This window comes from Chelmon rostratus, chromosome 11 (genome assembly GCF_017976325.1).
Source record: "Chelmon rostratus isolate fCheRos1 chromosome 11, fCheRos1.pri, whole genome shotgun sequence".
In the NCBI taxonomy this organism is placed as follows: Eukaryota; Metazoa; Chordata; class Actinopteri; order Chaetodontiformes; family Chaetodontidae; genus Chelmon; species Chelmon rostratus.
This window is the reverse complement of record NC_055668.1, coordinates 5,269,481-5,295,873: the sequence shown is the minus strand read 5'-3', so window position 1 is coordinate 5,295,873 and position 26,393 is coordinate 5,269,481. Positions and strand designations below refer to the sequence as shown.

Here is a 26,393-nt window from a genome sequence, read left to right as displayed (position 1 = left end):
TGCAAATGGATGGCCAAGCTCAGTAAACACTTTCATTTCCTGCAGGCTGACAGCAGCCGCTGTGGAGCAGAAGACATCCAGTGGAATGAACCAAATGAAAGAGCAAATTATTCCTTCTTCTCCCTGGATGACATGTTCATCAGACCCTGAAAGTGTGTTTGCCTCGCCTGCCTCTCTCAAAGCACTCTTGCCCAAATGCAGCATTGGCAAGAGTGTGTTCGCATGCATATGTGTGCGTGCCAGCGGGTGTGCGTGCTCGCATTTCAGGTTATCCTCTCCTTATACAACCCTTTAAAATCACTGCTCGCCGACGATGAGTGTCAAACCGTCGTACCAAGAACAAGCTGAAACTTAATCAGAGGGAATGATGGCTGTCAGCCCTTAATGTACAGTATATTTCCACTGAACTTAAGAGCAGAGACACAAGCTGTTCTCTCTCTCTCCCCCCTCCTCCCTCCCCTCAGGCTGTGGTCTTCTATCTGTTCGTGTTTCCCCATGTGTCTCAGTCAGAGGCTTCTGGCCGACTTGGCACTTACCTGACCTAGAAAACAGAAAATCTGCAGCTTCCTGACTGAGTCCACTAAATTTAACACCCAACCTTTTTCTCCTCTCTGCAAGCCTTGTTGTCCCAGGAGCTTTAAACCGTCTGACGACAATTGATAGGACTGCTAACTATAGCAGAACAGTGGAGGGGGGTGAGGAGTACGAAAGAAGGCGGGTTGTAAAGGTAAACAACATGCAGCCATCCCTGGGATTTAACAGTGACGCTTTGCTTTGAAGCGCGTCATGAAAGGGCTGTTTTTGTGACCGACTGATATGTTCAGCTAAAAAGCATTTAATAAGCGCATGTGTTCAAGGAGCGCCTAACATTGAGATTAACCGGAGGGAGGTCTGGGTGGACGCAGAAGAGCTGAAGACTGCGGAAGAGGTCAGGGGTGCAGAAAGGGAATTTATGCTTTTATTATTATTTGTTGAAATTCACCTGCCCAGAGGCTGGGCACGCAAGGACGGAGAGTGGCTCTGATACATTATAGGGGTATGAGTCCCAGACATATGACATCAACATACTACCTGATACTCCATGAAGGTGGCTGCATGGTAAGAGAGTCTGTCCCGAAACCTTGTGCCAACCTTTTTTCTCTCACAATCACTGTCTAATTGGGACTAATGGAGTTGTGGTACTGTAGATACTGTACATAGGTGACTAATCTATGACTTTAGGGCAGGGATCATCTGAAGACAAACTATCAGCCCTTCAATTTTACCTATCAGAGTCATTTGACTAGTCACAGGGAGAACTATTAAGCCTGGATGAGCTTTGTCAAGTCAGGAAGTTGGTCATGTGACATCACTCGGGTTTGTCGGTTTGGGCTCAGACACTACAACTTTGTGGCAGAAAGCCTGCGTTACAAGCTGAGGGCATAGAGTTTGGAAGATGTGGGCGTTTACCAGATAGAGGAGATCTACTAGGTCTAAAGTGTAAGATCCAATGTGTTTGGAGCATGACGCATATAAGGGACTTATGGTGCTGCGCAGATTTTGACCATCTGTCTCTCGCAAGTCATCCAACTTTATGGAAGCGCAACACTAAATGGCTGGAGTGCTCTTAATATTTTATCCTGAAACAGCATTGATGCTGTGAGACTAGAGTATGCGTGGTGTCTATTCTCAAACCCAAGTGATTCACACAGTCACTCACACACAGGTTCTTTCCCAGAATATGGCTCCACGTACACCGTGCTACTTTATTTACTCAATTTAGACAGCAACCCGTCAAACCCGGCAGCCCAAAGCACACACACCTTCGCTTTACCTCAGTTTGTGCCAAGTGCACATCTGCATGCGTTCGCCTTTGTTTGTGCCTGTTCGCTGGCTTTGTTTGCACTCACGCTGCCTCTTTATATGTATCAGTTCACTTCTATTATGTAAATAGAAGCAGCTAAATGGAACTCAGCCGTGATTCATTTCAGTATTTACACCTGTGCTTTTCCTACTGAGGCGTGTCAACATGTGTGATTTCAACCACGGTCAGAAGTTTGCTCTTAACGTTAATGAGGACTCTCACCTCTAGATTTTCAGTTCAGTTTTATGCTGATGGGGATCTAAAACAAGGTAATTTATACAGTTAAGAGAGACAGCCTCTAATTTGCATTTTGCACTGTCATCTGCAACAAATGGTGAAACGTAAAAAAACGACACATTTCAAAAAACAAGTGGATCCGATATTGTATTGATCCATGAGGTGATATCGGTATAATGCAGATATATTTTAGGATATATCTGCACTATAGGGTAGTTTCAGAAGATATTTAAGCACACTAAAAATCATGAGAGTCAAATAAGCTAAAACAGTCAGATAACAGTCAGTCAGAATGCTTTATCCTTCATGCAGCCTTTAAAACAAACATAAACTATATCATGATAATACGGCAACCAAGTCTCATGTGACACTAATGTATTAGTGGCCCAGCTCTGCTTATAGATACCATAAATACCATGAATCATCTTGTAATGCCTCTAAAATCCCCATGAGCCCCAGGGGCCGCTGCTGCTGCCATGGTTTCCAACCTCTGCCGTATCATACATTCAGTTGCTGTTCTGTGTCATGTCAGTGCCCTCCAACAGGACACGACACTCTGACCTTCTCACAAGGTCTCCTGCCTAACTGCGAGATGAACGATAAAAACCTCAAATATGCACCGTAAAAGCCATGAGTGGAATTGTTGTGGCGGGTAAAATTTAATGTCTCCTCAGTGATGAATGAAACACATTATTAAAGGATAGTAATCATCTTCCTGGCTTCCTATTCTGAGCGTAGTTTGAGGCGCTTGCCCGTAGGCCTGTCAGTCCTACTATGCTCCAGTATTTTCCACACCTCGTCTTTCAGGAGTCTGGCAGCAGAATTCTCCATCGCCAGTTATCCCTCAGTGAATAAAAGGAGCTGTTCATCGTAACTAGGCTTTTTAATACCACAGAACCTATTTTGTATTAGGACTAATGGTGCCTCACATCCAGATGAAGTTTTAATGTAATTGAAGGAAAGCGCCTCTTGGGTTTAATTAAGATGAGATAAAGAATTACCTGCATGACCTAATGGCCTGTTTTTTGTGTTTTTGGTTTTTTAATTGCTATGCTTTTGTCATAGGCTACTGGTTACTGTCAGAAACAATTTATGTAACCCCAACTAAATAGGTTTTAGTTAAGAGGATGAATAATATATATATATATATATTTTATTGAGAATCCTCCAGTGCCCTCCCAAATTAACACCGTCCACCCATCCAGCAGCTGGGTAAAAAGGTTGAAGTTAGAGCTGGACGAAGCATCTCAATGGAATATATACGGTAATTAGTCTCATGATCTGCAGTAGATGGGTCACACTGAGGCACAGTGGAATTTTTCCAGCAAATTAAGAAAACTTTTGCTTTACAAGAAAGAATTGAAAAAGTTTTTCTTGTTTGAGATATTATATCATGGATTCACATACATTACATTTGGCTAATGTGGCTCCTGTGTTGCTCCTTTTTTTGCATCAGTATCAATTGCTGTGTATGAGTAATCTTTGCCCTTTCCGTGGACTGCATGTAATCGGGTTTACTGTGCAGTCTGCGATGGTCTGTTGAATATGAAATGCTGAATTATTAATGGATTAGTGTTGCTTTCAAACCAGAGTTTGCAAGTAGCTGCTTCCATCACAAGCCATGGAAGACCCACCATTGTTATTCTGTAATTGCTGCTCCTATTGCCTCATTAGGGATCCTCAGAAGTTTTTAGAACATATGGATGAATAACTGCTGGCTTTATTTAGAAAAGTGGATGTTTTAATGTGTTGTTCAATCACAGGAATGTGTTTCTCTGCCTGCCAGGCGCCCCTGGCTGACCCTGTGGAGATTAACTCCAGGAAACAGCTCCTCATTATTAGTGCCGTTCTCCCTTCTTAGCACTGATTAAATAATGATTATGCTGCAGAAAAACAAAGTTAGTTTCATGCTTCGGAGCTCAGAACTACCAGAAGTGAGCTTCGGATGCAACGGATATGATGCAAAGGAGGGTTTCTTTTGGCGCCTGTCTTGGAGGATCAGATTGACAGGTGTTATCATCTGTACACTGCGTCGTCCTTTCCTGTGGATTCCTCCACATCAAATGACTCCGCACTTCTAACGCTGTCCGTGCAGAAATCAATAGGTCCAGCCTTTATGTTTATTCTGTAAAAAAAAGTCTCTTTAGGAAGAGATAAACAGGTGCTATGTGCAGCTGGTGGTCAGAGATTACAGCCAACATTGTGACAGCATCTCACCCAGGGCCAGCGCTGTCGTCCTTCCCGCTGCTTGGAGATGTGGAAACTGGAGCCAAGTATAAACCCTGGACACAGCCCATACGAATGGCCTTTTTTTCCTCCAATTGTATTTGATCATTAACCACGACACCATTCAGCTTCCCTGCTGCATGCGACCAGAGCAGTCTGACAGCTGCAGTGCTGAATTCATTGTCACCTGCACCATAACAACGAGTTTTACTCACACACTGTGTGTAAATACAGCTGGTCAAAACACTGGTTTCAGCGTTCCTCGTCAAACAAGGCCTCATTTGAATTTAAATGGTCTTGGTAAACGGTGAATAGAAGTGAAAGCAGCACAGTGAAGGATACGTTTGGTAATACTGTATGTTTTCCTGTTCAGCAATAAATCCCATAAAAAGATTAAAAAGATAAAAAGTCAACAATGAATTGGTTCTACTAACAGTATTGTGTGTGTATCTAAAGCCTGGTGTATCTTATTCCTCTGTGCCATAGAGCTCCATTGTTGTCTAAAAACTATTAGACACATCAATGAGCCACACTGTTGCACTGGTGAAATGTTCCTTCATCACCATGAACACTGGCACAGGAGTGTGTTTTGAGTCAATTCCACATACACTGCCTCGCTGCTGTAAATACTCACTGGGACAGCACATTTGTGTCTGAAAATATTTCCCAACAAATATACTATTTACTCCTGTGTGAGGACGCCCAGCTTAAAAAGAACCAGTGGCTCTAGGGCTGAGAACCACAGAACCACAGACAGGGTCAGGAAGCAGGAATAAGCTGAGAGACTGACTAATGCATGAAGAACCTTTCCAGCCACCTGTCTTTACATTATGTGTGTTTTAAATTTGCATGTAAAAAACACAGAAAATACTGAAAAACTCAAAATACCACAAAAAAGTTTTTTAAGCTTTGCTGAGGTAGAAAGCAAAATGTGAAAAGGTGCAGTGGAACGAGACGCGGCGAATAAATCATGACGTGCATGAAGTGTGTGTGACCTAAACATCCACTGAAGATTCAATTGAAAAGACAAACGCATCAGCTCTGTGTGGACCAATGAGGAGGCTGTGACTTTCCTCGAAAATTTTTCCATTTCCAATGCTTGTTCCACATGCTTTTCCACTCTTTTGACTGGCGACTCTTTAATTAAATCGTCTTCTTCTGCAATAGTTTGATGTCACCGGGCTTTAGAATTTGTTTATCTAGTTTATCTAGCTAGATCTTAATGAACTAATTCCAAATTGTTGCATAGTAGTGGTGGATGGAAACGCATATTAATTCATGTTTCTTTTGAAGGTCCTGTAAAATTTTGGTTAGAATTTAAGGCACATCTTTTTTTTTTCCTTGTCACTGCCTTATCTCATTAAGGCTTTAAAATGTATTTTGTCAAATATCTAATTACTAAGGTGTTATGATTGCTGCTTATTTAGTCATAAATATTTAAGGTTCTGTTTAAACGATCTATAGCACATGGTCAACAGTGCATGGCACAGGTGCATTTAGGGTGTGTCCAACTCCATTTCTGCTAGTTAAACGGTGCATAATCTGGCACAAATTAAGGTGTAAAGAGGTTGGATTCATTCTCTAGGTGTGTTTTGGGTGTGACATGAATTAAGCCAATCAAAATGTTATCTCCCATTCCCTTTAAAAGCCAGGTGCGCCTGGTCCTGGTGCATTCCTATTGAAATAGAAGATTTGTCAAATTGGAGAAGCGAACAGTTTCCTGCTGTGAAACTGATCTGTTGGTGTGTGAAGTGAAAGAGCATGAGCAGACCGTCTACGGGAGACAGGAATCCACCAAAGCTCCCGGAGGAGAAGCAGATGTGAGAGGATCTGAATAATGTGCTCCTTGAACAGCAGGAAAATACTGCACCATTGACTTTAGACCATACCACACGTTAATGGGTGCACAGATGGGTGCAAGTGCTTTTGTTGCTTACACAGCATGGGTGCTGGGCATGAAAACGACAACTGTGTTGATCACAAACTAGAAATGCAACTTGTGCTGTCCTGTGCGCCACTTTGCGTTGGGTGGAAGGCAGGGCCCATAATGTTTGAAGTTTTCATGAACTTTGCATTATCAAGAGGACAGCGACACACGTTCTTTTTGTCAGATGATTCATAGCCTGGGGCTTGAAAATCCAGACTCTGATCTGGTGATTTATTCACCAGCAGTTTCCCCAGATGTACAGCCAGCCAGCCAGTGGAGAAATTTGGCACCAATTGCTAACACGCCCCCAGCCTCCACCCTGCCTGTTCAAAAACAAAATGACCTTTATCTCTGACAAATATTCAAAGGCAATCTGAATAGCAGGTGTTCCTAAATTAGAGTTAACAGTGAAAACCTCGCCAGCAGGATAATAGCAGGTTGGCTCATGCTGACCATTAGCATTTTGGAGATAATTAATTAGGGATACTTTAGTATCCATTACTGCTCGGAGAGATTTGGTCTCACAAGCCGTCACTACGTAAGCCGGCACGTCACAGCGATAGCTGGAATCTTCCATCTCAACTGATTCCAGTCTAGGTGAAAATGTCTCCATTCATATGCAAATAACCTGCAAAACATTCTGCCACACACCTCTCGCCCGAAAATTGTCACTTTTTTCTGCTCCATGCCAAACTGGTCTAATGCATTGAATTGCTAATATGCTCAATGAATATATGAATAAATCCTTTTTAAAAGTCATCATTTCACCCAGCTGACCGGCTCCTGAGGATTCCAGATAAGATGGGGCTGGTGGGAGATGGCTGACAGCGTGATGTGATTGGTTCAGAGACTTGAGGTTTTACATTCTACACAGCTGTCACAAACATTAGTCTAATTTAAAGAAAATCTGAAAAAAAAGCAGTGTGCTTCTCTTGTAAAGAGCACCAACATCTCACTGAGAATATGGTCAACGCGGAAAACGATATGATCAGAAAAACATGAATGCATTCTAACTGAGCATGAGTTTCATTTCATGTATGAAGACTTCAGCTTACAGACACAGCAGCATTTTGCGGGGAAGCAGCAGTAATTCAACAAAATAACTCAGTTCACCTGTTGGCCTGCTGCTGTCTTGAAATCAGTTTGGAAAAGGGCTTCAGCTGCCTCCCTCTTTTTCTCTCTGCCTCTCTTTAATCAATGTACAACAGCGGGTATATTCATCTTTGGAAGACCACAGTCAACAGTTAGTCTATTCCAGTGCTAAGCAACAAGCTTAGAGCTCGATATCTAATGTTACATGTTTAAAAGTCAGTAACACGCGGTGTCATAGCATGGGCAGGAAGACCTCGTAATAAAAAGAAAGGTGTAGATATCTGTCTGAAGTAAATCCTTGAAACAAATGAATACTGACGGTAAAGATGATGACTTCTTGAATTGGCAGGCTTTCTAACAGTAATTATACAAATCACAGCAATAAGAGTAGTAATAATTATTTTTCACTGGGTCCAGAGGGGCGCAACTGCCAAAAAAGGGCAAAGGGGCCATCAGCTGGACCCTCAGGAGCCACCGCACAGTGCACGCCCTGAATTTGAATGAAACCACATAAAAAATTCAAAGGTTAAGACAGCAGGAAGCTGACGGATGATGGCTAATGAATACTGCTACTAACGTGCATACATGCATATACTTTACATTATTATTAACATTTTCTAAATGAGAGCGTGCAATTCATTTTCTTCCATTCAACTCAGTTTGCTGTGACTGGATGCTTCCTTTTATTAATCCACCACAGTGAACATTTCGCTTCCCACAGTTTTAAGTTGCATTACGCTCGCGTAGTAATGGAGCTGTGAGCAGGGACCATTTTTTAAAACACTCTCCTCGGTAGTGCTTTCAAGTTAACAGATCACATCTCTTAGAAAGCTGTGTTCTGTACCAATAATAGAAAAGAAATGTAATGTCCACTGAGTGCTGTAATACGAGTGCAGCCATAATTTCCAAGTATCCAGATAGGGTTGAGGTTTTCATCTGTCACTCATATAGGAAATTTCAAGCTAGTTCCCACACATCACGACCGTTTCTCACTTGCACGAGATATCTGGATGTTACATGGGGTGTACACGGCGGAAGTCTTCTGTGATTGGCCGCTGGTTGTATGTAAGAGACTTTGGCCTGCTCTATTAGAGAATGCTACTGCTTTTGCTCCCAACAGAAGCATGAAGAAGATTTGCAGACTACGTCCTGAGCCAGTGAAATGTCTCTAAAAATTGACTCTGTTTCTTGTTCCCAGATGATGCAGACATGGAAAATTGCTTGAACATAAATAGGTTAAGGTGCATGTGGGAAAGAGAGTTATTTGTCTTAACAGTGAAAGAAGGATGTGTATGTGTGGATGACCCCGTGGGTCCCCGTTTGCAGGATTTGAAAGAGTTTATTTAGTTTACCTTCTAGCGCAGTGCAGATGGTAGAGACTGGCCTGGCTAAGAGCAAAGAGAAACTGGGTCTCAACGAGGGAGATGGAAAAGGGAATCGGGCCTGGAGCTGTGCGTTATCATGCTGAGGGCTAGAAAAAAAGAAGTCTGAGGTATGGCTGAACTGATAGGGAGGCTTGAAATCCAATAGGATTTTAAAATTTAAACTGGCAAGAAGCAATATTTTCAGCTGATATTCAACATTTTTAAATTAAAATGTTTGGATAAGGGAGTCCTCTATGGCTTTGTGTTTGTGTGTTTGTGTGTGTGTGTGTGTGTGTGTGTGTGTGTGTGTGTGTGTGTGTGAGACAAGCCTCACCCTACATAAGGTGAGGCTTAGGGGATAGGGTTTAGGAAGAGGTTAGCATTGGTTAGTCCTCTTTCTAAAAGCCTTTTTGTCTTGTAAAGTTTAAAGTTAAATCATGCTGCTTGAAAATAATAATAAGCAGCCAAACTTTTGTGTTAGAACTCTTTAACAGTCTGTTTCCTTATCAAAATACCAGGACTAACTAGAAACTGCACCGTAAGAACACGGCTGTTTCTTTATGTCTATGTCTGCTATATGAATGATCAACTGGTAGCGAGTTAGCAAAAGCTGTGTGTGCACGTGTGTGTGTGTGTGAATGCGGCATGTGTTGCAAAGGGCTTTGAGCGCTACATAAATGCAGCCCATTTAAAATTCCAGCTGGTAAAATCAACTGCTGCTGGCAATAAATGAGAGGCGGGTTTTGTCAAACTGTTTATCCAACCATTGTTTTGAAAATTACTAATTACTAGCCTGCTAATTTAGACTGGTAAATCTGCAGTTATCATTGTAAACGCCACGACTAATAGAAGCTCCCTTCTTCAGTATAATCTGACACGTTATGAAGGAGGAGGAACAGGTTTGAAGAATTTCAGCTGTGTGAATCCGGGCTTGGGGGAGATCCAGGCGGAGGAAACAGGAGCGAGCCGACTCAGACCTGGCACTCATTCGAGCTCTGTGCTTGAGGGGGAACCATGAGCGCAATTAAATAGATGGCGATTTACACAGTAATAGATTTCCTCCTGTCACACGCGGAAAATGTCTATTTTAACACCTCATTTACTTTGCGATTCAGTCTTTAAAATCTCTTTTTTTTCCCCTTCAGTCAAGTGAAAAAAATCCCCCAGTGCAACAGGAAATCTATGTTGGCAGAGCACTTTCAGATTTCTTAATCTTTCTGATTTGTTTGCAACGCAGAGGTCATTTGAATATAGCAGACAACTTCATTTCAACAGGGAATCACCGTATTCCTGAAAAATGTTAATTCATGCATTTATTCTCTCTTTTTCAGTGAATAAGGTGCTTACCCGCCTTATTCACATAGTTGTCTGCTATTTGAATATAGCAGACAAGTAGTGGAAGTATCTCATTTCAAGAGGGTGTCACCGTGTTCCTAAAAATGTTAAATCGTGCATTCATTCTCTCTTGTAAACTGAACAAATGAGAGAATGGGTAGCTGAGATGGGTGTTTTTTTTGCAGTACATCAGGGCCAGAGTGCTAGCCATCTGTCTGCTTCAGACTGTAATGACGGGACCTGTGCCTTGGTGGACAATTCAATCCAGCTAAGGCCTTCTGTCTGTAACAGAAATAGCAGGGGGCTGTTTAGCTTTTAGTGCTTTACAGGATGGTCAGGTGCTAGACTCGGGCCATTGAGGGAGACTTTTTAGGTCCAATACAGCTGCTTAGGATTTGTTGCTGCAGTAGTTTGACATTGAATGATGATGTGAATGTACTGTCTTTAGTCACTGTTTACACGCAACAAGCCAGGTTATCAGGAGAAACAGAGTTAAGGAGGAAAATCAGAGAGGTAATCAGATTCCACCGCCACCCTCTACCCTAGCTTTGGTCCGAGGCTGGCATATTTTAAGTGTATTACCAGGATGAGTATTGATGTTTCCTGCTGCACTGCTGTGGTACCTTTTCTCTGAATCCTTTACCCCAGGTAAGCAAACCAGGGTTCTTGTTTACGTGATACTGAGGGAGTCAGAATAAAGAAAAAAAGGCTTGACAATATTTTTGTGCATCTTGTTAGTCATTTTGCATTTAAAGCTACTGTAAATGCGTGCTTCCCCTCTGGCCCAGTTAAGCATTTTACTGACAGTGTTGAGCGTTGGTGGCATCCCCGCTAAACAGTCATGCAAATTAGATCGTACCACTCTTTGGAGACTGCTGTAAAGCCACATTAAAGGATAGTCTATTTTAATACAATGCACACATGCCATATGCACTGAATGCTGAGAGAGGTACTGGTCGCTGCATTCATTTCTCCTCTCCAATCCCTTTTTAGTGCCAATTGCTCTTTCAGTGTACACACACTCAGTCTTGTATTAAGATCCTATCCTTTAACGGTCTCCAGTTCATGTTATCCTCCAGTGATTCAAAATGCAGAAGAACCTGGTCTTAAGGTAACACGCACAGACACACAAAAAGCCTAAAAAGAGTGAGTCAAGGTAGACAAGCAACTCTAACCATTTAATTCTTTATTTGTGTGCAAGGCAGGATTTGCAGCAGACTCATGATCTGTTTAATGACTGTGGTTGGACAGTAATGTTACTGTAATGACTCTGACCTCCCTGGAGTCCCGTCCTGCCCCTGACCTTTCACAGCCACTTCCTGACAAAACCACAAAACTTGTGATAAATAAATAATGAGGTGATTTGTTTGGAAGTGGTTTCCGCCACAAACTTCTGTGTTTGAAAATGAAGTTCATTAGAGTTGCTCGGCGTGTCAGCGCTTTACGCCTCGGTGTAGGGTATCCATCTCGACGGTCACATTAATCAACAGCTGAAAGCTGCTGTGGGCTGTTTTCAAAGCATATTTGATTTGCATAGCAGCGTGGCCACATTTGTGGAGCTGAAACTTGGCTTCGACACCTTCACAGTGATGTAACTCTCTTTTCTCTGCCAATACAATTTTGCAATTATAGATCGGTGCGATCCTTTATGCATGTTTGCTATTTTAAAAATTCACATGTAGGTTTTGTATGCACACTGTGTAAATGTATGTTTTTCTTGTACTAATATGCTGAATTCTGTCTTTCTGCTCTCCCCCATTTCTTTTTCTTTCTCTCCCTCTTTTTTCTCCGTTCCCTTTTTACTTGCTGCAGGTATGCATTGTGCAAAAGAGGGACACCGAGAAGATGTACGCCATGAAGTACATGAACAAACAGCAGTGCATAGAGAGAGATGAGGTCCGAAACGTCTTTAGAGAGCTTGAGATCCTACAGGAAATTGAACATGTTTTTTTAGTAAATCTCTGGTGACTATCCTATGTTTTTACACTTTCAATGTCGTCTGCACTGCCTGTGTCGGTCGCCTGCTTTGTCTGTTTGTGCATTTTGTATATTTACCGTAGAGATTCTCAGTAGATAAGTGCACGCTCACTCTAAAATCTGTGGTAGCCCTAAAATAGATGTACTCTATGTGAATATTATGTTCCTAGTGTTGCATGCACTTTACTTTCTGCATTTGGCACTTAGCGGGGAGAAAAAAAGTTTTGTTAGTTTCATTAAGGCTTGAAACAAAATTTCCTCAGTAACACGACAGTATTAACTGAAGAAACAATTAACACAGGAGAGATATTTTGGGATATTAATTTTGACTCTGAGCCCATGAAGCACACATTTGATAATTACTGTGGTTTGAAATGACCTTACTCTTCCCTTGAGTCTGATATGTGGGTGAATGGAGGCTGCTTTCATTATTCAACGCTCATCTCCGAGCGGGACACATTTCTAAATGTAATTGGGGACCTGGCACGGCATTCACGGCATATTACACAAAGCACTTTACTCCTCTGTAATTGGTAGAATGATATTGCACGTGCCTATCTTCTGAGCAATCGCCGCCTGAATATTTTGTTATTCACGCAGTCCATGAAGAATTGATTATGTGTAGATAGTGAGTAGATGAAGCAAGACAAAGTCGTGTCCTGGGCTCACTCCCTCACCTAGTTATGAATGATTTAAGTTTAATCTACAGGATCTTTTTGCCTGCTAGAGAAGCCACTCTACTAGAACAGACTGAGGGCATTTTAATGAGCATACAGTAGTAGGCCTGTGTATTTTTTATAGTATAATTCCCTGCAGGAGTGTATGGCTGCCAAAGCCTTCTGTGTTCTAGTTTTCCATGTGCTGTGCTGCTCTGCTCTCTCTCCCATACTCTGTATCCAGCATTATTTCAAATGGCCATTAGTGACAAAAATGCTAAAGTGTATTATTGAGGCTACGTGGGAATGAGAAGTTTCACACTTCACACCTCCTCTCTCTGTTTTCTTAGTCGGCTCCACAGCGATGCCAGAGAAAGGGCCTGTCCGTCTCACTGAGAGCATATAGAAAAAAAACAAAAACAAAGTTGTACCACTCACATACTCAGCAAATAGCTCTGGATAATCCACATACTCTTTAATGGGACCACTGTCTTTGACCGCTAAGGCTCATTCACACCTGCAAGAAAAACAATGACTGTTGATCATTTCACACTAATTATGAAAAGACATCTGGCATACCTCTCGTGATATCCATGCTTGCAGAGGGTTTTTGTTTTATTTGCCATGGATTTGAGATTTCTGCCTCCACTCCAATACAATAGATGGGAATTGAGTTTTGTCACAGCATTGAAAAATTGCACAGAAAAAATTCAGCAGCAGCCACTCGTAGTGTCTCTGGATAATCCACAGGACGTACTGTCCATGGTTTGTAAAAACAATTTCTTTGGTAGAAAGTTGTTCCAGCAACATCTGTTTATGGTGACGACTGAGAACTATCCATAGTGACAGGGACATTGTTTCTGCAAAGAAACCTTGCTGATGAATTTTTAAGTAACTTCTTTCAATGCTTTGACCGCCACATATAAAACATTCGATTCACTTCCATTGTATCCAGTGGTGACAGAGATCTCTGAGACCTCAAAACCCAGACAGCTAAAACCAAAACTGTCTGCAGGGCTGGATGCCCCTTGAGGTAAGTGCGTTTTTTTTTTTTTTTTTTCTGCAGGTGGGTGTTGCCCAGGCATTCAAATAAACGTCTCTTAAACCACCATTGCTGCTTTATTCAGCATTCTTGGCTTCGATGAGCCTTCAGCTCTGAATTATGCAGGGCCCGCTGTACTTGCTGGCAGGTCTATTATATTTTGCAACTGGGATGAATTGAAGCAAAGATGTCTATGTTCAGTATCTCCAAAAGAAAATATAACTGGCATTAAAGCTTGATAAAGCATTTTGATATAAATACTCAGTGTACCCTAATGGTTTATATTTTCTGTGAAAGTCATTGCTGTAGAAGTGAAAGGCCGGAAGACGCTTCTCTAAACAGAAGCGTCCCCTTCCCTCATCTTGCTCAGAGCCTGCTGGTTTGTGTTTGGCTGGCCCTCTTGAAAAGCATAGGGAAGCTGTCAAATCTACATAACAAATCATATCATAGTGACAGGTTGCAGAAAACAAAGGCACATTCTCAACAGGCTGTTGCCAATGACATCAGATTGTGTGACAAGAGAGAGTCCATATTAAAACAGCTGTGTGATAGTGTCTGTATGCAGCTGTTCATATACAAGTCTGTTGGTGTGGCACACAAAGACCCTGAGGTGGGGAAGCTGTGTTGATGTTTTGTAGTGTTAGTAAATGACAAAATATGTATCTGGAGTAACTGCTCCAGAATACCATTTTTTGGACCCTCATTGTGCAAACCAACAATCAGACCGACTGACTGTAAATACCGCCCTCATTAAGTAAATAGAGTCGTACAGAACTCCTCTAAAGATCACCTTTGGACAAGTCATGCTATGTTGAGCTTTCTCAGTGCACAAAAACGTATAATTCAAGGAAAGTTTGGCCTTTTCTCCTCCATCTGGGGAGAGGGGAACACAGTGAGACATAAAGGAAATCAATTTCTAGCTTGAATCTATGTTAAGTTTGTTATTTCTGCCCCAGTTTTGCGCAGACACTTTGTGAGTATCTGTGCATGACAGTATTGTTATGTGCCTGCACCTGTATGTATCTCATAAACTGTCTGCTTCATTTAGCTGCTGCTCGAGACAGCATCCCAGCCGGGCGAGTAATGAGATAGGACTGACGAGAGCTCTGCTTCGTCTTCCCCTCACTGTATAACTAGCAACCTAATTGGTTCACTGCGTGGGTATGCTGTTTAACCAATTCCCTGTAGATCAGACAGTTGCCAGTATCCATAGGCTTGTCAAACAGAGCTTTCCAGTTTCTGGCTTTGGGCATTTCGGCAATTCACTCCATTATAAATGGATGTGCAATAGACCAGCTGGGGGGTTTGGGAACTGCCTATTCTCAAAAACAAACAAAAAAAAAGAGATGCAAGTCGCAAGAAACGCCAGCTTTGATAAAGCTTCACAGGAGTGTTTTTATTGATACAGTGCCAGGAGGCAGCCAGAGTCAGAGAGAACACGGGGAACACACCTAACAGCTGTCAGAGGAAGTAATGATTCCTCCAATCACAGAGAGGGGGGATCAAGTAGAGAGGAGTCGTGCACAAAACAGTGCTAAGAAAGTATTTGGTATTGATTTGTTTTGTCAAAAAAGAGATGTGCAGACTAAGAGGATTTGTAAGGGTTTTCTCCAGCTCTTACCTCCACACACAGACAAACTTTCTGTCTGAAAGCCGGGTTTCGCTCTCATTGAGACATCCTGAATTCCGTGCTTTTGAACAGCTCCGTCCGTAGCTTCAGAGGAAATTCATTAGGAAGCAACGTTGTGCAAGCCCACACTGAATCCCATCAGCTCGGTAAAGGCTGCTTTAAGCTGGGCGGATGTCAAGTTTGCAGCCCACAGTAATTGCTGCGACCATTCCCTCGCTGCATAGATATGATGTGTAGGAGTGGAGGGTACACTGAATGGATTACCTTGGAGGAGGAAAAATTAACTATCATCTATTGCACACACCAAATCCACACAAATCCTTGTAAGGATTTGTGACACATGAGAAGACGCTTACTGCATCTTTCCCTCGCATGTGTTTGAAACCTTGAAAGTGCAGGGGTCACCTCACAGCACCTAGAATCAGAGAAGAACCAGCACTAGGGCGTAGCAATGAATTTGATCCCCTGGTCTGTGGAGCATAGTACTTCATTATAAAAGCAAGGTTTAGCCTTAAGCGTTACATCACAACAGATCACTCTCAAACAGCATCACCCGTTGTCCCTGAGGGCCCAGAGATGCAGTAGTGAATCATGACCAAATGGACGCTGCCACAGTGCTGTTGAAAACAGAGCTGCAGATGAGCGAGGGTAGCTAGGGTTGTCGCAGCGACTGTCGTCAAAAAGTTGGAGTTCTGAACACAGTCCCTTGGGATCTTCTTTGGGATTTTAAGGGTTTCCAAACTAAAACGGGTGAGTCATCGGGAAGAGCAGTATGTGGTGCTTTCCTCTTACTGTCCGTGCCTTCATCAGAGTCAGAAAGTGAACAGGAGCAGTGGTGAGGATGGATGTTCAGCCTCCATTAGGAATATTGATTTAAGGCCTAGATGGAACAAGGCCCTTGGAGACTGTGGAACAAATTAGCCTCTACACCCCCAGTCAGCAGTTATAACAAGCCCTGTGAGGGGGCTTAACCTTAAATCATCCCCATAAAAAGCAAAATATGGGATAATTTCCAAAAGCACAGAAGTCTGTTTCTCTCATATAGCATTGTGAATCCACAGATCATTTTGCTCTGGAATTGCTTCCTTGAAGGGCTTAATACTTTTACCGAAGCTGCCCCACACACTACTTTTAAAGAAGAACTTTTTTGTAGGACATGGAAAGTGCACCTTATGAAAGCAGGCCAGTGGAGGTGTTGTGTCTTAAGGCGACTGGGTGAATGCACCTGAGAGGAGAGCCAGCGTCCACTTGCGCCATTGTTGCAGGGATCCTCAGAGGAGCATGCAAGTGTCTTGTGACTGAGTCATGCAGCCAGTTCAGCCAGCACATCTCTATCATTAACTTTATGTAGGCCATTGAAACTTTGCTGGCTAAGTTGAGCCAACAGAATCACAAGCTCTTGTGTCTCTCTAGTTTTTTCCTCAAAACTGTTCTCCTCTTCCACTGTCCCTCTATTTCCCTCCCTGCCTCCCTGGGCTCATTTGTCATTGTGGCCTGATTATTTCAGCCTGTTCCTTGTACTTCTTCCAGCCGGCTAACCTTCCTCTCTTAGTCGCTGTGACTGTTGCAGCCTAGTCCTGTCTGGCCTTTCCACATGGCCTCCTCCTGGTTTTGGACAGTAACAGCTCTCCCCAGACCCCAGATTACTGCCAGGCATTCACTCACACTCAATGTTTTGACCTGCAACTCCTCTATGCTCATTGTAACGCGCCACTCAATAAATTGTGCTCATTTTTAAGCATGAAGAGCAGCAGAGGACACATAAAGGAGGTCATATCAACTTTCTAAGGTGATGATACTGGACATTAATGTTGTATTTGCAGCTTTTTGCATTGCGCCGAAGTATCAGGTACCAGTATAAGGTAGTAGGTCGGTAATAATAGGTGTTTTCATCCATGGATACCGTCTGATATCGTAGCTATAGCATCACACACCAGTTAATTTCATATTTAAGTTACCTCAACTCAAGATGCAGCCTCGTACTGTTTTGTCATTGTTGGGCCAGATACTGGCATATAGATGATGACATCTACAACATTGATTTTGACCTCATGGGAACTTTAAAGTAGACATGTCCTTGAGTACCATGCCTGAAATGATTCATCCCTATCCTAAGAGACAAGATGAGGGACATGTGGAAAGAGCTCAGAGTGGAACTGTTCCTGCATATTTAAAAGGAACCAGTTGAGGTGGTTCTGGTACGTAATTGCTCTTCCTTGACATATCCTTGTAACGGTATTCCAGGCATGTCAACCTGGGAGAAGACCCAGGGGTAGACCCTGAGCATGCTGGATGGAATGTATATTTTACCGGCCTATGAACTCTAAGGCATCCTGCAGGAACACGCTGGAGGTAGCTAGGGAAAGGAACGCCTGGACTACTTTGCTTCAGGCTGGAGTATCCTGGAGTTTGCTTGACTCAAGGTGAAAGGGTTAATACCTGTCCTGAATGATATGGTGAAAAGCTTGCTGTCATAGAGAGTGATAAGATGCAGTGACCTCTACAAATGAGGATAAGGGCACACACTTTCTCCCCTCAGGCATTCATGGTGTTATACTTGGATGTAAAGTGATGATGTTATGAAGAAGGAAAAAAGGGTGTTGAGAGAGTTCTTCAAACCCTGTATACTTTTTTCGCTTCCACACATCTGGGCGAGTGATACCTTTTTCCAGGATTGAGGCGAACTTAATGGCACTGAATTCTGAACCCTTTGACCTGCGACCACTGTGACCAAAACCTGAATAAGTGCCAGAAATCGGTTGGAGGATTGGTGTATGCCTTTAAATAATCTTTCAAAACAGGTTAACTAATACTGGACTTGAAAATTTCCTTTCCTTTGTCGTTTAGCCAGTTTTCTTTTCCACTCCCAGACAGCAGAAGAGTTGTTCATTAGATTTTTAGGACTGCCAGAAGTGGACTTCACATTGTATTTATTTGAAGTCAAGTGTTCCCATAAATTGGGGAATAAAATTGTTTGTTTTTCTTCTCTGTCCCATCCTTGGCTCTAGTCTTAAAGGTGACATGGCTTGTCAGCGCCAGAGCTCTCATATGCTCCAGTTGTCTGCCCATATCTGACATCTCCTTGTCACCTCAGTAAAAGCCGGGAAGGAAGTGACAACCAGACCGAGCCACTGCAGTCTCTCTCTCTTAGGAGCCCAGATATTTTGGCGGTGGACTGGGAAGACTGTTTTGTGGAACGCTGAGATAGCGAGTGGCGCCTCAGAGGAAGCTCATCTGTCAACTGGATACAGGGAATCAGACTGTGACAATGAGGTGATAAAAAGGTGACGGTGAGGAATCCCTGCCAACGGCAAACAACATCCTGGGGCTGGCCATCTGCTGAGGCTGCTCTGTGTTTTAATAGTGAGGCTGATCTTTGAAGGGTCAGGGCAGGTTGGTTTAAAGTGTCTGATGTAGGTGGCTCTGCTGTCATTTCCGGTTGAGTGCATTCGATGGGATTGTCTTGACACAGTGGTGGAAGGGTGTGTAATGGGAAAGCAGGATCTGGAGTCTTGTTCAAAAAAACCTTTTTGATAGTAAAACATAGATGAACCATTTCTGCAAGCTTGAAATAGTTTCTTGCAATCAAGAAGTAAGGCTCATAATCTAATGCATCAGGGGACAAAGCCGTATGTGTTGTTTTTGTGATTACTGAGTCAGTAGGGTGTCCCTCTCATCCATTATCTGTCCTATCACATCAAAGTTGAGACCATTTCATCAATTAATCTACGCTGTGTTTGAGGAGCAGAGAAGGAACCAGCAATACTGCAAATGGGTTGTTTTTCTTCTCTGGCAGAATCACCAATCTGTGGATGAGATGAAATGATTTTCGCTCTGCGGTAAGGCGGGCCCCATTTCTCACTTATAGAGAGGCAGGAAATTGCACCTGAATAGGTCCAATCAGAATGTCCCCCTGGGTGTTCAAGGCCAAGCCTGAAGATACAGAGGGAACCTGCAGCTATAAAAAGAAGTAATACCACCACACTATCAGAACTTCAATGGGAAAATAAAGAATTGGCTCAGTGGCAACCACATTTAACTGAGTTTGATAGAAGAAATCACTAAGGCTCAGTTTGTTTTCCCTCCTCTGCTGCAAATTGACATGGGGGGCTTATTAAGATATTATTCTGCCTTTTTTTAGATGAGAAATTAAATTCTTTTGTACAAAACAGTTTGCTCACCCGTGTGGCTTAATGTTTTGTTCAGTGTCTGGGGCAGAAATTGTGGAGTGGAGTGTTACAAATCCCCACCCAGATCACCGAGAGGCTGTGTTTTAATTTGATGTGCATGATTAGTAAGCCTGATTGACAAAAATGTTTTGAGGACCACGAGCAGCCCTCAATTAAGTCACATCAAGCAGAGATGGGCTGTTTGCAAGCTTCAATTCGACAATGGCTTCCCCGACTTTAGAATTCCTTCAAATAAGGGTAATTTTATTAGAATATTGATGGATGTTAATCTACTACTGTCCAGTGTGCATGTTCAGAGCCTGCCTCAACCATACGCTGGCATACATAAACACGCAGTGGGCATAAATGTTGCTGATTCAAAGGTATTTTATGAGGTACAGGACAGAGACAGATGCATGGTTAGTGCATGTTTCCTGTGGTTGCACACAGTTATAGCCTTCTACCCTGTTTGTCCGTATGTGGGCTTCTATAAACATGCATGTGTGTCTGCGGATGTTTGCCAGAAAATCTGTAAAACTGTATGTGTTTGTTGTCTGTCTGCTCAGTCTTTGTATGTATAGCATGTGTTTTCTTTCCATGCTGGACAGTGAGTGAGCACTGTGCCCTCCCCCCTGGTCCCAGGTACTCATTCCAGGATGAGGAGGACATGTTCATGGTGGTGGACCTCCTGCTGGGAGGAGATCTGCGCTACCACCTGCAGCAGAGTGTCCAGTTCAGCGAGGACGCTGTCAAACTCTACCTCTGTGAGATGACACTGGCACTTGACTACCTGCAGAGCCAGCACATCATCCATAGGTACACTCTGATCTTTTTTATTTCCTCATTTTGAGGCTTCCAGCAGCTTCTTGCCTTTTATTCATATCTGTAAAGAAACACAGTCTTTCCTGTCTTCAGGAAGCCAGTGATTGAAAGTGCTCTGTTTTGTCTAGGTCACAAATGCAAGTCCAGTGTTCACTGTACTTAAACTTTTTCCACAAAGGCTGCCTGCTTCACGGACGCTCCCAATGCAGGATCAGACATCTTTTTCTCTGGGCTTTGATTTAATCAATAATACAGTACTTTCCAAATACACCCAAAGCACCAGTGTCAGCCCGTTACATCATTACGTTTTGTTTCATCAAATAAAGCCTCGAATTTCTCCTGCATTGAAATAAACTGAAAATTCTCTTTTAGTATTCGAGAGACTTTGTTCATTGTGGTCTGCTTCTCCAACTTGCAGCATTATTATTTGTGATTTATGAAAGCAATGATTTACTCTTCAGCCTGGAACTCAAGCACCAAAATGAATTTAAGTAAAAGTCAAGTGTATTTTCTTTACTTCATGAATTGTGCATGATCTATTTCCAGAGGGAATCCTGCAATAATCTTTTTCCTTTGTGTAAGCACGAAGTCACAGTGCCTCTCTAACTAGCTTTATATGCACTTCATTAGGCTGTAAACTAGAGATGTCAGTTTCACTCAGTTCTGCTTTCGATGGCCCAACACCCATTAACCGATAACTCACTGGTTTCTTTTTTAAGAAATAAAACGCAAAAATGATGTGCAATATAAGAGGCGCGTTCCTTTTAATCCGGCGCTCCATTCACTAACCAACACACCACGACCAACGTGTGGCTGTTAAGGCTCCATGTTTGCACTCGTCAGCTTCTCTGTGAGGTTTACTGTACGTGTGCTGGATGGAGAGGCTCTGAGTGAGGAGCACACTGGCACCTGGGATGGAGCTTTCATTTGAGAGAGCAGTTGGTGGTCAGAGCCAGTTCGTCGGCCCTGGCTAGCTTGACTTTTAGCTCATCCTTCTTCTCCTCAAAGTGTTTTTTAGTGCATTTAGTCACAGTAACTGTAACTCAATGGCATAACGCACTCGAGGTATCGAACTAGCTCTTTGAATCATCTCACCCTCTACCACACTGATTGGTCATAACTGGGTCTCCATCATTCGCCACACCTACTGCATGATGGGCTCGGACCAGCCCACTTCCTTCCCCTGGCTACCGGTGATGGGAATTCCGGCTGTTTTTAGTGAGCCAGATCATTTGGCTCAGCTCAGCAATATGAGCTTGCCTCCCAAACGGCTCTTAATTTAGTACCACTTATGGCTTTTATAATTCAGCCAAATTTAGCTTTGTTTTGGCCTATGATTGTTATGTGTGCACAGATATCACTTCAATTATTAGGTGTAATTATACTAAACCCTGCAATTTCCAGAATACCATAATTTTACATTATGTTTGGGATAAAAACCTTAAATAGCCTAATGAAAAAACATCAAACACCATTACACATTTTATTTATATTGAAATATTTTAAATGGCAACTATGTCTCGCCGTGCTTCGGTCTTAATGTTATTACCACCTTTCTGGATCATATTTCACAAGTATCTTGCAGGATCATCCTGTTAATCTATATTAATTCCGTATTCTTGTATTGATTCACAAAAAAGAAAGGAAGAAAAGAGAAAGACATACTTGCAAATGACCCATCACTACCGGTCAGCAACGGCTGTGAACCGTCCTCGGACGTGACGATGGGTCGCTTGTTCTTAATGTCGTTCACAATAGTGCTGCCACTACTAAACTGAAGAACAGCATCAAGCAATTTACATTGGACTTTGTTGGCTTTCTGTAAAAAATGTTCCTACACTGAGCTTCATGTAGCATGTTTGGTCAGGACCACATCCTGTCAGATGTTATTCTCACAGAGGAGTGTATGGTGCTCCACAGCTCTCGAGAAAGCATAGTAAAAAGGGTTAGTCATATTTTATTTTGGGAAGTGTGCCCCCTGCATTTTCTCTATTTTCGTGCTCTTCTATTCAGAAATCCAAAATCTGTTTTTAGGAGTGATTTAGATAAATACATAATGGAACATAAAAGTAGAGAAAACATAGAAGTATTATTAGAAAAATATAACACACAAGCAAAAGGAGCCTTATGCACGCACACTGTCTTAAGGCTTTTTTCATATATTCAGTGTTTCATTGAGTCTTTGTGTGGGCTGAAGATATTGCCTTATATAGGCATTTTGGCATCTCTGTTTCTATTTACGTTCGTTTACATATATAAAGATAGCCCTCATGTGGGTTCCCATAATTGTAACTATCCATCATCTATAAACAGGGTGGACTCGCTGTCCGCAGCTTTTTGTCCCAATATGCTGAGCATAGCAGTATGTGTCTGTGCAGTCCAGTAAGTGGAAGAGCTGGATCCCTGCAGACTGCTGATTTAGTGCCGCAGATGGCTGATAAAGTGTTTGAACCTTGTTCAAAACCGCGTTGGGCTACATTTCTTCCTTCAAAACAACAGTATACTGTCTGTGTGTGTATGAGTGTGTGTGTCTCTTGTTGTGCTATCTTACATGTCTGTACACAGTGTACCATACCTGTGTTTTCTAATTTATTTGCATAGTAAAGGGACAGGAGCAATAGAAAAATAACTTCCGAAGCACCTTGTCTGCAAATGTGAGAATCAAAGTGTTTTACAGAATAAAAACAAATAGTAAAATAAAGAAACTGAAAATCCATAAAGGAGCATAACATAGGTGATTAAGAGCAGCTTGCAGGTTGGTTTGATGATGTTGATAAAAATATTAGTTTAATCCACTTTTTTTAAAAAAAAGACAAACTGGATATGACAGCACATAAGGGAGAGTGGCCAAGCTAGGTCAAGTTTAACAGTGACAGTTATGGATCCCGAGTTTTGGCACTGAAGAAGATGGAAATGCACATTTGTAATAGCCCGACATTTGAAGTGCACTTGTTCACTTTTTTGCTGGGGATTAAATTAGAAGATCGATATTACTTTCATGTCTTTGGGTTAAATGTGAAAGCTGGAGCCAGAATATGGTTACCTTCGCTTAGCATAACCACAGGAAACGGGGAGACGACTAGCCTGGCTCTGTCCAGAAGTTAAAAAAAAAAAATCACCAGACCTTCTGCAGCACGATAGTTAGGATGTTATAATACACATCTTCTTTCTTTAACCCTTTTAAAATGAGAAACAAGTGTAACAACAACAATTTGTGTTGGGGCTATGTGCTGAACTATTTCTTGGCTAGGAGGTGCCACTTTGTTGAATTTCCGCTGGTTGCCTGGCAACCTCATGGTGACGAAGTGAATAAGTGTATGTTCCTAATTAGACACAAAATTCATGCATTACTGCATAAATCTGACACCATGTGCCGTATGCTGTGTGTAGATAAAGATTTGTATACAGTATGAATTTCATTCTACAAATTCATACCCACACAGGTGTATTTACAGTGAGGTGTTTGTGTGAGTGCACCTGCATGTGTTACTATACAGAATCACATATCATATCCTAACATAACATTACAAGCGATTGTGATGCTACATAATTTCAGCGAGTCAGTAGCTCTCCCACGTTTCTCTGCACGACAGTTGGCAAAGGCGTCAGTGATGTACATTTCTGAACTGTCGTTAGAAATAGGTGACAGACGCTTCTTATCTATGCTTTTTTTCCCCCATTGTTTTCTCGCCCTCTCCTTGACATCAACTGTTCCGCCCTTGACACAATTGTGTCTGCTCCCAGAGCCGTAATCCAATCCCTGGGTATCCATGGACGTCCCCAGCTCTACAATTTTGTTCCACCCTGTAAGTTTTTGACAGGAGAATACTATACAATTATTTTGTTGCACCAACTGAAGGAAGAAGGGTCTCTGGTCTCCTAGCAACAGTCAGCTGCCGCCATGCCCAGGGAGGTAAAACTGGTCCTATGAGAAGACGGGTAGTAAAAGTGGAGAGTCCTTTTTCTCTTCTGTTTTCCTCTCTGCACAGACCCCTGAGTTGCTTCATTTGTCTTCATCATGCACTCAACATGTAAAAACTGCTAGCTGTCAGATCACCTCACACAGCCAGTTTGTTCCAGTGCAGTTTAAGAGTTCACTTTAAATGCTGTTTCATGTAGGATTGGTGTTTCTGTGCTTGCTGCAAAATGAATTCAATGTTAAGTGAATTTTGTACATCAAACAAAATGGCCCGGTGCCAGAGCTGGCATGCGAATCAGAATTCCTCCTGTGAACATATATGTACTTCCCTCCAGCTTTGCACTGCTGGATCTGTCCGACCCCCCCATCACCACCTCCAATACTCCCCCCAAAGAGTTTTGGCAGATGATATTAGCATCAGCTTAGCGTTGCATAGCCGCAGCGAACGAATGCGTCCTATGGGAAGTGTAGATGCTCTCTGTGGACTGCGTGTATTCTCCACACCAGCGTGACGAGCGGCATAATTAAATAAGCTGTGTGCACTCTGTTAATTGCCTGTGGAGGGCTTGGAGGAAATGTTGAGACGTGTGTGTGCATGGGTGTGAGTGTGCGCCTGAAATGTGTCTGTTGCATGGCTGCCCGGTGTAATAAGCATGTGCAGACAAACCTGCGAGAGGGTTGCGTTCTCATGTGCTCTGGCAGGAACGAGATTTTTCTCATTGAAGACACACACTTAACACGTTGCACCAACATGTATTTCACACATGTATCAGCCCCCAACCACCTCCTACAGACTTTCACATCCACACATACTATTCATATATAATCCCAGTCTTTCCCACCTGACCATGAACTATGCACGTTGAGGCATTGTTACAGTATGTGTTTGTATTTTAACTGAGAATTACAGAAACAAATCAGACATTCAGCAATGGCCTTGCATCCAAACACTTTAACTGACAGCAGCATTTCCATCCAAAAAAGTCCAACTATCACAAAAAACACTTGGTGGAAAAGTTGATGTATCAATAAAACAAAATACAACAGTGCAATGGAAACAGAATAACATACAGGAAGCATTTAGCGACCTAAACGTCCAATGAGTGTGCGCTGAAGAGGAGTAAACCATCAAATATGTGTGGATTAAGAGACTCTAACCTTCCTCAAGTGAATAGATGAAGCAAACAGAAATGCTGTATTTCATGTTTTCTACATTGTTCTCCTCAGTTTGACGTTTGACTGGTGCTCTTTCAGCGACATATCTCATTGCAGTGTTTAAAGGCACCTGACAGCGGCAGTCAGCTGTATATTAATGCAGCCCACTGCTAATATTCACAGTACAGTCAAGGATGGAAATGCATATTTGGTTGATTTGTTTAGAATTTTCACAATATTTGCATAGAAACCTGATGGTTTGTAACGTTTATTACTAAACTCTTTTCTGCATCAAGTTTTTTTCCATGACAAATCTTTTTTGAAATGTGTGTCTGTTGTCTCTTATAGAGATGTCAAGCCAGACAATATCCTGTTGGATGAACAAGGTAAGGGTGAACTGTTCACTCTGTGTGTTTGTGTTTGTGTGTGTGTGTGTGTGTGTGTGTGCGTGTGCGTGTGCGTGTGCGTGTGTTTGCCTGCCAGCAGCACACATCAGACAAATAATATTTTAGCCTTTCAAATATCTTTCTCAGAACTGCTTTCATGCATATGCGTATGATAGACCACAGGCGATCTGTACGGTACTGCCCTGTCAGAGTCAAGAGGGTACCACAAGGCTCTGTGCCAGGCCCTTTGTTGTTTGCAATCTACATAAACAACATTTCTCCAACACACACTTATACATAATATCCATTTTTATGCAGATGATGCAGTCTTATATGCACATGGCTCTTCTCTGCCTCAAGCCATTGCAATCTGCTTTTAACATTTTTCATATATTTCTGCAGAACTTCAAACTTGAATGATGATTCTGTTGTATTCTCAAGAACCCCTAACTCTACCTAACATTTTCCTCCTATCCGTACACATTCCACCTTAAAACAACTCGGTGCAGTTTACCACAATGTCATTTCCGATCACTGTGTCATTCTTGTTTATGAATGTCTCCTACTAAAGCTGCCTCTGTGTATTACACCTCTTCACAAATGCAAAACTGCT

General features: G+C 42.4%; 1 protein-coding gene across 1 annotated transcript in view; it reads left to right on the top strand.

Moving 5' to 3' along the window:
- The window catches only part of LOC121613899 (serine/threonine-protein kinase 32C-like), a 75,200-nt gene that overhangs the window by 32,606 nt on the left and 16,201 nt on the right, over positions 1-26,393 (top strand). The window contains exons 3-5 of the mRNA XM_041947599.1: positions 11,837-11,988; positions 20,141-20,314; positions 25,743-25,780. Coding sequence (XP_041803533.1) covers positions 11,837-11,988; positions 20,141-20,314; positions 25,743-25,780 — 364 coding nt within the window. The remainder of the gene's footprint in view (positions 1-11,836; positions 11,989-20,140; positions 20,315-25,742; positions 25,781-26,393) is intronic.